This window comes from Somniosus microcephalus, chromosome 8 (assembly GCF_052327205.1).
Source record: "Somniosus microcephalus isolate GS21.2 chromosome 8, FLI_Smic_1.0, whole genome shotgun sequence".
Taxonomy (NCBI): Eukaryota; Metazoa; Chordata; class Chondrichthyes; order Squaliformes; family Somniosidae; genus Somniosus; species Somniosus microcephalus.
Genome location: NC_140994.1, coordinates 221,771,090 through 221,785,752, shown reverse-complemented (window position 1 = coordinate 221,785,752; position 14,663 = coordinate 221,771,090). Strand labels below are relative to the sequence as shown.

Sequence of the window (14,663 nt, the reverse complement as noted above, 5' to 3'; positions counted from 1 at the left end):
AATACTTAATGGCAGGTTACTTAATGACAGATTACCACATTCTTATTTTAGAAACATAGAAGATAGGAGCAGGAGTAGGCCATTAGGCCCCTCGAGCCTGTTCCGCCATTTAATGAGATCCTGGCTGATCATCCAAATTCAGTACCCTGTCCCTGCTTTCTCCCCATATCCCTTGATCCCTTGAGCCTTGAGAAATATATCTAATCCTCAATGAATATATTTAATGAATTGGCCTCAGCTGCCTTGTGTGGTAGAGAATTCCACAGGTTCACCACTCTCTGGGTGAAGAAATTCCTCCTCATCTCTGTCCTAAATGGCTTACCCCAGATCCTTAGACTGTGACCCCTGGTTCTGGACTCTCCCGCCATCGGGAACATCCTTCCTGCATCTAGTCTGTCTAGTCCTGTTAGAATTTTATAAGTTTCAATGAGATCCCCTCTCATTCTTCTGAACTCCAGTGAATATAAGCCCAATCGACCCAATCTCTCCTCATACATCATTCCTGCCATCCCAGGTATCAGTCTGGTGAATCTTCACTGCACTCTCTCCATGGCAAGAACATCCTTCCTCAGATAAGGCGACCAAAACTGCACACAATGCTCAAGGTGTGGTCTCACCAAGGTCCTGTACAACTGCAACAAGACATCCTTGCTCCTGTACTCGAATCCTCTCGCTATGAAGACCAACATAACATTTGCCTTCTTAACCGCCTGCTGCACCTGCATGCTTACCTTCAGCGACTGGTGCACAAGGACACCCAGGTCTCGTTGCACTTCCCCTTTTCCCAATCTACTGCCGTTCAGATAATCTGTCTTCCTGTTTTTGCCACCGAAGTGGATAACCTCGCATTTATCCACATTATACTGCAGCTGCCATGCATCTGCCCAATCACCCAACCTCTCCAAATCATACTGGAGTTTCTCTGCATCCTCCTCACAGCACACATGCCCACCTAGCTTTGTCTCATCTGCAAACTTGGAGATATTGCATCTAGTTCCCTCGTCTAGATCATTTATATATATATTGTGAATAGCTGGGGTCCTAGCACCGATCCCTGCGGTACCCCACTAGTCACTGCCTGCCACTCGGAAAATGACCCGTTTATTCCAACTCTTTGCTTCCTGTCTGCCAACCAGTTCTCTATCCAAAACAGTACCTTACACCCAATCCCATGTGCTTTAACTTTGCATGCTAATCTCTTATGCAGGACTTTATCGAAAGCCTACTGAAAGTCCAAATATACCACATCCACTGGTTCTCCCTTATCTATTCTAACAGTTACATCCTCAAAAAATTCCAGTAGATTAATCAAGCATGATTTACCTTCTGTAAATCCATGTTGACTTTGTCGGATCCTGTCACTGTTTTCCAAGTGCTCTGCTATTACATCTTTTATAATAATGGACTCTAGCATTTTCCCCACTACCGATATCAGGCTTACCGGTCTATAATTCCCTGTTTTCTCTCTACCACCTTTTTTTAAATAGTGGGGTTACATTAGCTACCCTCCAATCCATGGGAACTGTTCCAGAGTCTATAGAATTTTGGAAGATGACCAGCAATGCATCTACTATTTATAGGGCCACTTCCTTAAGTACCCTAGGATGTAGATTATCAGGGCCTGGTGATTTAATCGGCCTTCAATCCTGTCAATTTCCCTAAAACTATTTCCCTAAAAATACTGATTTCATTCAATTCCTCCCTCTCATTAGACCCTATGTTCCCCGACATCTGTGGGAGGTTATTTGTGTCCTCCTTTGTGAAGACAGAACCAAAGTTTGTATTTAATTGGTCAGCCATTTCTTTGTTCCCCATTATATATTCCCCTGATTCTGACTGCAAGGGACCTACGCTTGACTTCACCAATCTTTCTCTTCACATATCTATAGAAGCTTTTATAGTCAGTTTTTATATTCCCTGAAAGCTTACTCTCATAATCTATTTTCCCCCTCTTAATTAATCCCTTTGTCCTCCTTTGCTGAATCCTAAACTGCTCCCAACCCTCAGGTTTGCTGCTTTTTCTGGCCAAATTATATGTCCTATGCTTGAATCTTATGCTATCCCTAATTTCCCTTGTTAGCCACACTTGAGTCACCTTTTTTGTTTTATTTTTGCCATGCAGGGATGAACAGATTCTGTAGTTCATCCATGCGATCTTTAAATGTTTGCCATTGCCTATTCACCGTCAACCTTTAAGTAATGTTCCCCAATCCATCCTAGCCAACTCGTGCCTCATACCCTCGTAGTTTCCTTTATTTAAATTCAGGATCCTAGTCTCTGAGTCAACTACTTCACTCTCCATCTTAATGAATAATTCTATCATATTATGATCGCTCCTCCCCAAGGGGCCTCACACAACTTTCTCATTACATAATATCCAGTCTAAGATGGCCTGATCTCTAGTTGGTTCCTCGACATATTGGCCCAGGAAACCATCCCTTATACACTCTAGGAATTCCTCCTCCACAGTATTGTTACTAATTTTGTTAGCCCAATCTATATGTAGATTAAAGTCACCCATGATAACTGCAGTGCCCTTATTGCACACGTCTCTAATTTCCCATTTAATGCCATCCCCAAGCTCAGCATTGCTGTTTGGGGGTCTGTATACAACTCCCGCTAATGTTTTCTGCCCCTTGGTATTTCTCAGCTCTGCCCATACAGATTCCATATCATCAGAGCTAATATCCTTCCTTACTATGTGTTAATCTCCTCTTTAACCAGCAATGCTACCCCCTCCTTTTCATTTTTTCCGGTCCTTCCTGAATATTGAATACCCCTGCGTTTACATCTATTTGTGCAGCTAATTCATCCACCTTATTATGAATGCTCCTCGCATTAAGACACAAAGCCTTCAGGCTTCATTTTTTAGCAGTCTTAGTCCTTTTAGAATTATTATTTACTGTGGCCCTGTTTGATTTACACCCTTGATTTCTCTGCCTTCCACTTTTGTGTTTCTCCTTCCTGTCTTTTGTTTCTATCCTTGCTTCCCTTTCCTCTGTCTCCCTGCACAGCTTCCCAACCCCCTGCCATTTTAGTTTAAACCCTCCCCAAACACGCCCCCTAGGACATCAGTTCCGGTCCCGCCCAGGTGCAAACCGTCCAGTTTGTACTGGTCCCACCTCCCCCAGAACCGGTTCCAATGTCCCAGGAATTTGAATCCCTCCCCCTTGCACCATTCCTCTAGCCACGTATTCAGCTGAAATATCTTTCTATTTCTACTCTGACTAGCACATGGCACTGGTAGCAATCCGGAGATTACTACCTTTGAGGTCCTATTTTTTAATTTACCTCCTAACTCCCTATATTCAGCTTTTAGGACCGCATCCCATTTTTTACCTATATCGTTGGTACCTATATGCACCATGACAACTGGCTGTTCACACTCCCCTCTAGAATGCCCTGCAGCCACCCCGAGACATCCTTGACCCTTGCACCATGGAGGAACGTACCATCCTGGAGTCTCGTTTGCGGCCGCAGAAACGCCCATTTATTCCCCTTACAATAAAATCCCCTATCACTATAGCTCTCCCGCTCTTTTTCCTCCCGTCCTGTGCAGCAGGACCACCCATGGTGCCAGGAAGTTGGCTGCTGCTGCCTTCCCCTGATAAGCCACCTCCCTCAACAATATCCAAAGTGGTGCAGGAAACTCTCGATTTACCGGCACCTAAATAACCGGAAATCTCTGTTAACCGGCAAAATTCAGGAGTAGGTTCAGGTCATAGAGTTATACAGCACAGAAAGAGGCCCTTCGGCCCATCGCGTCGGCGCCGGCCATCAAGCCCTGTCTAATCTAATCCCATTTTCCAGCATTTGGTCTGTAGCCTTGTATGCTATGACATTTCAAGTGCTCATCCAAATGCTTCTTGAATGTTGTGAGGGTTCCTGCCTCTACCACCCTTTCAGGCAGTGAGTTCCAGATTCCAACCACCCTCTGGGTGAAAAAGTTTTTCCTCAAATCCCCTCTAAACCTTCTGCCCCTTACCTTGAATCTATGCCCCCTTGTCATTGACCCCTCTATAGGGAAAAGTTCCTGTCTATCTACCCTATCTATGCCCCTGAAAATTTTGTACACCTCAATCAGGTCCCCCCTCAGCCTTCTCTGCTCCAAGGAAAACAACCCCAGCCTGTCCAGTCTTTCTTCATAGCTGAAGCGCTCCAGCCCAGGTAACATTCTGGTAAATCTCCTCTGCACCCTCTCCAAAGCAATCACATCCTTCCTATAGTGTGGCGACCAGAACTGTACACAGTACTCCAGCTGTGGCCTTACCAACGTTTTGTACAGCTCCATCATAACCTCCCTGCTCTTATATTCTATGCCTCGGCTAATGAAGGCAAGTATCCCATATGCCTTTTTAACCACCTTATTCACCTGTTCTGCTGCCTTCAGGGATCTATGTACATGCACACCAAGGTCCCTCTGATCCTCTGTCTTTCCTAGGGTCTTACCATTCATTGTGTATTCCCTTGCCTTGTTAGTCCCTCCAAAATGCATCACCTCACACTTTTCAGGGTTAAATTCCATTTGCCACTGTTCCGCCCATCTGACCACCCCATCTATATCGTCCTGTAGCCTGAGGCTTCCCTCCTCGCTATTTACCACCCCACCAATTTTTGTGTCATCTGCAAACTTACTGATCATACCTTTTACATTCACATCCAAATCATTAATGTAGACCACAAACAGCAAGGGACCCAGCACCGATCCCTGCGGTACCCCACTGGACACAGGCTTCCAGTCACAAACAACCTTCCACCATCACCCTCTGCCTTCTGCCACTAAGCCAGTTTTGGATCCAGTGTGCCAAGGCACCCTGGATCCCATGGGCTCTTACCTTCCTGACCAGTCTCCTATGCGGGACTTTATCAAAAGCCTTACTGAAATCCATGTAAACCACATCCACTGCACTACCTTCATCCACACACCTAGTCACCCCCTCGAAAAATTCACTCAAATTGGTCAGACATGATGTTCCCTTGACAAAGCTATGCTGGCTATCCCTAATTAATCCTTGCAATTAAGTTTTACTTAATGTTAGTGGCCATTTCTGGATCTGTGTTCGTGTAACCGGGGTTCCTGTGCCTGTTGTTATGCAACAGGGACGCCTGGATCTGTGGCCGTGTACGGGGCTCTCATACCTTTTACTATACCTCTCTGTAATCCAGACTTTTTGATAAACCGGCACCACGCCGATCTCGGATAAAAAAGAGTTTCCTTTATATCTGTTTGAAAGGGGGATGGCCACAGGGGACCCCTGCACTACCTGCCTGCTCCTACTACTCTGCCTGGTGGTCACCCATTCCCTTCCTGTCTGTGCAGCCTTTACCTGCGGTGTGACCAACTCCCTAAACGTGCTATCCACAATGTCCTCAGAATCATGAATGCTCCAGTATGTATCCATTTGCAGCTCCAGCGCCGCAATGCGGTCTGTCAGTAGCTGCAGCCCAATACACTCCCCACACACATGGTCGCCAAGGACACAGGAAGTGTCCCTGATTTCCCACATAGTGCAGGAGGAGCATGCCACGGGGCCGAGCTGTGCTGCCATGACTTACCCTTTAATTCAAATTAAATTAAATCAAATTAATACCACTAATTACACTACAATTAAATGATATACTCAAGGGCCCTTGTTTACTAGCACTCCCCGCTACACAACAGAGACCCTAGAAACTATAAACCACAAAAATTAAGTTTGGAAAAAAGAAATACTCACCAACCAATCACTTACCTGCTTTCTGGTGACGTCACACTTCGATTACATTTTACTTCTCGCTGCTGCCGCCGGTGAGTCTGGGCCACTCTTTCTCCCCGCTCCTTAAATCCTCGGTCTCCGCGCTCAGTCTCCACCCAGGTTCGCTCTCGCTGCTGCCGCCAGTGTATATTTTGACAACAAATTCCAGACTTTGATGATTAAATAATAAACAAACCACCTTTTGCAATTCCATCCCCTTATCCAATGAAATAGCTATTGAAATAGCCATTAAAACAAGAAAAGTAGTTGATAAAAATTCAATGACGCTAACAATTTCATGTGTATATGAAGCAATGCAGTGTAAAAATGTTGGAAGCTAGCAGTATCTGCATAACAGGTATGGGCACTGTAATGATGATCCTTAAGAGACTTTTTCCTACAAATAACATTAATTTATCCTACTTTTTTCTTTACTCTTTCGCTATGCAGCCAAAATGACAGACATGCTCCATTAAAAAGGGTCTTCAGCTAGCCATGAAGAGGCAAATAGGAGTAGGCCTAGATTTCTCCCATTCCCACTTTGCAAAAAATCACCTTTGTCTAATGGCATGGCCAACATCAGAAATTATAGCTGAGAAATTGGTTTACCGCTGGGAAACGGCACAAAAATCAGCATCACGTCGAAAGTGCGTGCACAATTATGTCAGCGAGAGCTGGCAACAGTTCTTGCGGTTTTGATTGGCAGTTCGCTGATTGGATAGATAGGAAATTGGGCATCATTGACATCATTTAAAGACAACCTGCACCTCTTTAAAGGGGAGGTGCACTTTGGCTGCTGTGTGCTGATTTACCGTTATACAGTGAAAAAAGCAAGCACAGGTGTTGCAACAAGAGCCCCCCCCCCCGATTTTCTGATGCTGGAGGTGTTGGTGCAGGATGTCACCAGGAGGAAGGAATTGCTTTTTCCTCCTGATGGCAGAAGGGTGTCTAGGCAAGTTGTACGGCAACGGTAGTCAGAGATAGTGAAGCAAGTGAAAACCAGGAGCATTGCACCCAGGACCTGGCTGCAATGACAGTAAAAATTCAATGCTCTTTCTGGAGCTGCTATGGCAAGACTCCTACTCCTATCTCTCTTACTCTCTTCTTAGCCTTGTACCACCTGTAGCCCTGTAGTAACAAGCCTTCCCTGCCCCTCTTTTCACTCTCCTCCAATCACAGGGGCACACTTAACTCAACCTCCTTCTGCTGCTATTAGCACACTCTGCACCTGATACTGATCTCAAAATCATTCCATTCACCTCTCACTTCCTCAGACTTGTGCAATGTTTCATGTACCAGCAACATTATTTTATCCTGGCAGTCACATCTTCACAAACTTTCACCAACCCACACACTAACACACTCCCTTTCTTCTTGCAGGACAAGCTGGAACACAACAACGGGGAGTATAACAGACATGAGGAGGGAGATCATTCATCCATGTCCTCTACCCATTGGTGGAGGTCACTGTGTTTATTGTGGGCAGGAGGTGGGTCAGGAGCGTTGCAACTGGAGGTTGAAAGACACCCTCTGCTGGATATTTGGCCACCTTACCCTCTTTATCTCTTCTCACTGAAAGCTGTCCTGATACACACTCTGCATGACAAAGTGGTCCTGCTTTGACCTCTCAACTCTCCGCTTATCCTTGCAATTAACTGCTACCCCTTTTGGAGCACACTCCATCACTCGACTTTACTCTTGCAGGCACCAGCTCAGAAAAAGGCACCCCCATGTAGTGTAGAGGGGCCTGTATTGGTCAGCGGAATAGGAAGACCCCAGAATCAGCCCACCAGAGGATGAGCTCACATCCTAAGCTTCCTGCAGAGGACACAGATGATTATTTCCGGGGCCCAACCTATAGAAGAAGTCTAATGGTTGTGCATGACAAATTATCAGTGCATTGAACTGACTGCCAGCGAGCCTGTTGGGGAGCGTGGACGAATCCCAACTCCAACTTGTGTGGGCTCTTCCAGAGGGGCATAGAGACAATGTAATTAACCATGGAGCATGTGGACATTGCAGCAAGACCCACAATGTTGAAGCCTCTGGTGATCGCTCTGAGAGTTTTGATGGAATTTAGACTGCTTTCATCTTTGCTCTGGGTTCCCACATCTCCGCTAGCTTTCAAAGCATAATGGAAACTATCCAAAGTGTCACCTCACTCCTGGACTCTATTCTCATGCAGAGCAGTGTGAGTGCTGAGATGCAGCCCTATAACTGTGGCATTGGCACCATAGGGGCAGATGCTGTTTTTTCCTCAGGACGGCAGCATCTCTGCTCCCCTGCCAGCCTCAGAAGTAGTACCTGTGTTGAGGCCAGACATCCAATTGGGCCAGACTGTCCGCAACCACTGAGATGATGCAGTCTGCAGCTGGGCCCACTAAGGCCAGAGCTCACCACGGCCATCTCAAATGCTCTCAGTGGAAGTTCAACAGCCTTCCACCTCACATACTTGCCACTGGGGAAGCATATTGTAGGAGCACCAGATTAGGCAAATGAACAAAAGAGAACAGGCATTATGGGTTTGCATAATGTTGATTTTTAGTTCTCAAGCATCACTGTAAACAAACATGAAATGAATTGTGATCAACCAATTTGCTGCTTTGCTTCATCTTCTTTGCATTGATATTCATGTTCAAGATTAGGCCCTTAATCAGCTGGGTATAAGAAGTGTTCATGAAGGTAGAAGGAACTGTTGAGTGTGTTGGGGGGTAAAGGATGATTCAGTAAAATCTTTCATTGATTAGTTGCTGATGCAGAGCTGCGGCAGCTGGCAGAACTGCTGGCCCTTGCTCTTCTTCATCCGCAGCTGCCTAAACAGGATGAAGGAGGCTTACAGCAAGTGGGTCTTCTGCAGTAGGATCTCCTACCTCAACTTGAGGAGCAGTATGTCTGGCATCTCTGCTTCCTCAGGGAGCCTGTGTCACTTTTTGCAGCAACAGCTGGCACTCAGCAGCAGAGCATGCACAGCACTGCCTGTGGCTATTACGGTAACTGGCCTCCAATTTCTATGCCAGGCTACAACAGGTAACATCAGCAACACCAGTCAGTTTGCTGTCCATATGGCCATCAAGCAATTGACATGCCCTCTTTGCAAGTAGAGAGCAATATATTACCTTCCCCATAGAGGCTGATTTAGGAGGAGGAGAGAGCTCGCTGGATTTCCCCAGGTGTAAGCTCTCATGGACTGCACATGCATTTCACAGCATTCTCCCCATCGTGCAACAGCCATGTTTTATAACGGGAAGGGGTTCCACTTCTTGAATGTTCAACTGGTCTGTGAACAAAGACAGCAAATAATGCAGGTCTGCACCTGGTATACTGGCAGTAGTCATGATGTCTTCATACTACGGAAGTCCTTAATCACCCCTGTCTTCGACCTAGAGCAGTGGGTATCAGGCCTTGGAGACGGGGTATCCTCTCTACACCTGGCTCATGACTTCTGTCAGGGATTAGGTTTTAGTGTGAAGGATAATGAGATAGACGAGTGGCTGCTGGAAGTAGCAGCAGAGTGAAAAATATCCCTGCAGGATACATCCTCCAAGCTGGCTATTTGCAACACATCCCTATGATCTCCATCTTCCAGTGCGAGTGGAGAGAGGACCTGAATCAGTGCTCTGCCTCTTCCTGTCATTGCCTCCTTTCTACTATTGTTTGCCAGTTTTTCCTGCAAGAAAGAAGGGAGAATGTTAGTGCTCACCTAGTGAGATGGTTTGAGGATGTGCACATCAAGGTTGAATAGTCGTACTGGTGTATGAAAGGTGAAGGTGTCAGGTGTGAGGACGTGAAGGCGGTACTAGTGAGGAGAGTAAGAGATGCATTAGGGGCAGAAAGGGTGAATTGTGCTGCAGTGAATGAAGCAGAGTGTTAGTACTCGGGGGAGGGAAGGGGAGTGAGTGCTGAGACTTCAGGTAGTGCAGGGTTCTGTAGAGAGTGGTGCGAGATCGGAGTAGGAGTCTTACCTTAACAATCCTGGTCATGTCATTAAACCTCTTTCTACGTTGAAGCCAGATCTGTGAGGCGATGCTCTTGGTGGTGACATCCTCTGCTATCTCTGCCCACTCCTGCCCAGCACTTTGCTGAGCTATCTTTCTGCAGCATGATAGGAAGAGGATCTCCTTACTCCTGCCGACCTCCTCTGCCACGATCTCCATTTCAGTGTTGGAAAAGTGACGGCTCCTTGATGTTTCTGCTTCTCCTGCCTTGAAATTCCCAACAACCAAAGTGCACCTCCCCTTCAAAGATACTGACTGCCTTTAAATAGCGTCTGGACAGCTGGGAATTGAAGGCCCCAATGAGATGAGCAGCCAATGAACATTGGGACCAACGATGGCAATCTGCTTATTTAATTATAATGAGTGCCCTCGACCAATTTTACAGTCTTGTCCTACAGATGTAATGAGGCGCGCACTCCTGCTGTGCCGATTTGGCCCGAAAACAGGTGCACACATGGCATGTCTGTCCACTACTTTAGAGATCTGACAGTGACAGTAGATTCAACATTCACCGATTTATTTTTAATGGTTTAAAGGCTGCACTAAAATAGTGGACCAATGAATATTCTATATAAGACATTAAGGCCTTGATATTGGCGGGGAGAGAGCAGGGGCATCTGTCAGCGTACGGAAATGCTGGGAACGTGGAGGTCCTGCCGAATTTAACGGCAGGACCTCATTAGAATCTTTTTACTCCATTTGCCGCCCAAAAGCTGGCCTAATTGAAGGCTGGCTGGTTGTCAAGCAGGGAAACCTGTGCTACAAGGCAGCAGCCAGAGACCGCTGGGGACAGTCACCAGCAATAGAAAAGATTGGGAGTCGCTGCGGGATGGGCTCGGATCGCGGGGGGGGGGAAGAGAGATCGCGGGAGTCATCGGCCGATCGCTTGGAAGGGAGAGATCGTGGCAGGTTTGCTTGAGGAGCCAGGGGAAAACACTTCTGCTTCTCCTGGACCACAAGCAGCAAAGGACTGACCTGCTGCAGCCAGCAGCTCTCGTCTCCCTTTAGCTGCAGGGCTTCCCAAGCCCTGGGATACCCGGCTTGCAGCCTTTAAATTCAAATTGATGACGAAATCTGAGGCACACAGTCTCATTTAAATATTATAATTACCGACCCGCCTCTGCAGAGCGGGTTGTCGACCAACCCCAGAACGGCCCCGGTTAAAGGCGTGCTCATGGTGAATTGTGGTCGGGTTTCCCGTTTTATTCAAATTTAACCACCTGCCCATCGTGGGGAGTTAAAATTATCCCCTAAATGTTTGTCCAATAATATCAGTACCAGTAATTCCTAAGTTGTAGTGTTACAGATTTCTTAGAATATACTGCATTCCTTGAAAGTAGCAGTCTGTAATAGTTGGCCCCACATTGTATGCAATAACATACCAAAGTATATTGGTATACAGGGTTAATTAGTTGCATGTAGCTAAAATCAAGCGATTTCATATATATCATTAAAATTTATTCAACCACTAGTGCAGACTGCCTAGCAACCACAGATTAGGCAACAGCAAAAGCCTGACAAATGTAGTCCAAACTGTGAAGAGAATGTTGCTCAAATTGTGAAGAGAAGTAGAGCTGCCTTCAAATAACTACTTTTCTGCTGAGTTTGAAGGGTTACAAATAACAAAAACATCTAATACTATTCGTAGAAGTAGGGGTGGGTGTTTGAATTTTGATTATGGCTCAAAGTGATAGATGGCATTCATTCCCCAACAATTCACTTTCCCATTTTCTTCCAGATGGATACACTACAGATGACATTGAGTTCTACTGGCGTGGTGGTGAAAGAGCAGTGACTGGAGTGGAGAAGATTGAGTTACCACAGTTTTCTATTGTCGATTATCACCTAATTTCCAAGAATGTTGTTTTCTCTACAGGTATCTAACAATGAATATGTATATATGAACAACGGAATCTTAGTACAAAATCATGATGTTACAAACCACTTTGAAATCACAAATGTTTTTTCCAGCCCCTTTATAGTCAAAGAAGACATCAAACATAGTTAAGACAGACCCTAATAAGAAAAACTGCATTGTGAGTTTGTAATAATGAGGTGTGAGTGTATATAAATGTATGCAAAAATATTATCTAATATTTCAGGAACAGACAACCAGGTTGGAGATGCTTTTCACCAGTCAAACCAAAGTGATAGACAGTAATTAGATCTTCATTGCTTGTAATACAAGTGATGTTGCAAATATGATCAGTCTCAGTACATAGCTCCAATATTCTGTGCTTTGCAGTTGTTTTATTATATTAGGAAGAAATGACTGAATCCCTCTGCAGTGTGACAGCTCTGTTTGGCATTTCAGTCCTATTAGTACATCACAGGATGCACACATTTAGAAAACAGCTACAGTTCATAGTTGAGTCAGCTGAGTGATTAACTATAGTTAAATAAATGAATTAGTTTTGGGACATTTCATTATACTATAGTGAATTGATAGAGAACCATGATAATACCGTATAAATGTGAACTTTCATGCAGTTTCTAAATCTTTCACTATTCTGAATCAGAGTTGCTGTTGTAAACTCCAGAGAATTACATAAAATTGAAAGGAAATGGGGGAAAAAAGTAGAAAAAAATAACAAAATGCACATTACCTATAATATGTGTATAACATGTGTTTTTATGGAGTTTGATTTTTACGAATTAATTTCTGGTGTACTAAAAGTACAATAACATCCATCTAATTTATTGTCATCTAATTTGTGTCATAGCCAATTCTTAACTAGGCCACAATGATGATAAAAGTACTGCACAATAAATGTACAAATTGTAAGTTGCACAACAAATCAAAAAATATTTGGATATTTACTTTACTGAGGCTGTCCCGCTTGGATATACATTTCACCACATTCCCATTCTAACTGGGTGTGGCTCTCATACCAGCTCGACTTGTTCCCTTCTGGTACCTGCAGCTTCTTGATGGAACAATGTATGTCGTGAATGCATTATACCCCAAAGTGATACGATGCAGATTCACCCCTGGAGATTCTCCATATTAGCCAAGGCATCAGTGGGAAAGGCGCAAAGTGGAGATGAAGCACTTCGTGCACAGGCAGAAAGCGACAATAGGGAGCACATCAACCTTGACTCGTCTTGTGCACTGCCAAGCTCTAGATCTTAGGTGATGACAACTGGAACTCTTGCAAGCAAGCTACCTATTCATTCTCTCATTTTGATAGGTAATCTAAAAGATGACCTAAAAGCCACCCAGAGGTCATGAGTGCAAATCTCACCATGGAAAGTTGTGAAGTTGAATTCAATAAATCTGGTCATTTATGAGCCAAACCCAGAAAATGAAAATGAAATCTTCCAGATTGTCGTAAAAACTGAACTGGCTCACCAATATCAATCAAGAAAGGAAGCCAGCCTGCCTACCTGGCCTAGCCTACATGTGACTCCAGTACCATACTACGTGTGCGATTGACTCTTCTTGTCCTCTAAAATAGCCTAGCATGCCATCCAATTATAAACAATAACTACAAAGTTCAAGAAGAAGAAAATCAACCGGACCGTTGACAATTAACCCAGGCATCATAAGGCCAAGGCAATCTCAGCCCAGTCAAAGTCCTCCTCACCAACATCTGGGGGCTGATGTTCAAGTTGAGAGAGCTAGCCCACAGACTAGGAAAGCAACATCCTGACATAATTGTACTCACAGAATTGTATCTATCAGCCAATGTCCCAGTCTTCTCCACCATTATCCCTGTAGATTGTCTTGTCCCACGGGCAGGATAGACCCAACAAAGATTGTGGGGTCAATGATATGCAGTCAAGTGACAGTGGCCCTGGGAGCCCTGAACTTTGTCTCTGGACCCCATGGTCACACAAGATCAAGGAAATCTCCTTCGAATCACCACCTAACCCCCACACCCCATCTTTGCCACAACTCATGAATCAGTACTCCTCTATTTAAATATCTATGGAGAAAGCTCTGAGGGAAGTAAAAGTGCAGAACTCACCGAGTAAGGGACTTCAACCCACCAACATGAGTGGCTCAGTAGTACCAGTACTGACCAAGCTGGCCAAGCCCTGATCTATTTAGCTGCCAGACTCGGCCTGCATCAGATGGTGAAAGAACCAACATGAGGAAGTAACTTACGACCCCGTCCTCACCAGCATAGTTGTGCCAGATGTGGCTGTCTTAGATAGCACTGGTAGAAGTGACTACCGCACAGTTCTTATGAAGACAAAGTCTCGTCTCCACTGTGAGACATCCTCTATCTTCTAATCTTGCGTTACCATTTTATGCTAAGTAGAACAGATCTAGTAATCCAAAACTGATCATGCATGAGGACCTGCAGACCATCAGCAGCAACAGAATTGTATACCATCAAAATCTTTAACATCATGGGCCAACATCATCTTTGCACCTCTATCACAATCAAGCCAAATTACCAACCCAGATTCAATGAGGAATGTAGAGGTAAATGCTGGGAGCAGCACTAGGTGTACTTGAAACTGAGGTGCCAATCTGGTGAATCTACAACACAGGACTACATGCATGCTAAACAGCAAAAGCAGCCTTCTATAGACAAAGCTAAACGATCCCACAGCCACCAAAGTATCAGGTCAAAGCCCTACAGCCCTGCCACTTCCAGTTATGAATGGTGGTGGACAATGAAGCAACTAACGGGAGGAGGAGGTTCCATGAACATCCCCATCCTCAACGATAGTGGAGCCCAACACCTGAGTGAAAAAGCTGAAGCATTTGTAACCACCTTCAGCCAAAAGTGCAGAGTGGATGATCCTTCTCAGCCTCCTCCTGAGGCCCCCACCATCACAGATGCCATTCTTCAGCCAATTCGATTCACTCCACATGACATCAAGAAACAGCTGAGTGCACTGAACAAGGCGAAGGCTACGAGCCCGACAACATCCCGTCTGTAGTGCTGAAGACAAGTCATGCCCCTAGCTAAGCTGT

The 14,663-nt window shown here is 45.1% G+C and overlaps 1 protein-coding gene across 1 annotated transcript in view; it reads left to right on the top strand.

The window, feature by feature from the left end:
• LOC147114117 (gamma-aminobutyric acid receptor subunit beta-2) overlaps positions 1-14,663 on the top strand; it is a 437,828-nt gene that overhangs the window by 397,538 nt on the left and 25,627 nt on the right. The window contains exon 6 of the mRNA XM_085995734.1: positions 11,469-11,606. Coding sequence (XP_085851860.1) covers positions 11,469-11,606 — 138 coding nt within the window. The remainder of the gene's footprint in view (positions 1-11,468; positions 11,607-14,663) is intronic.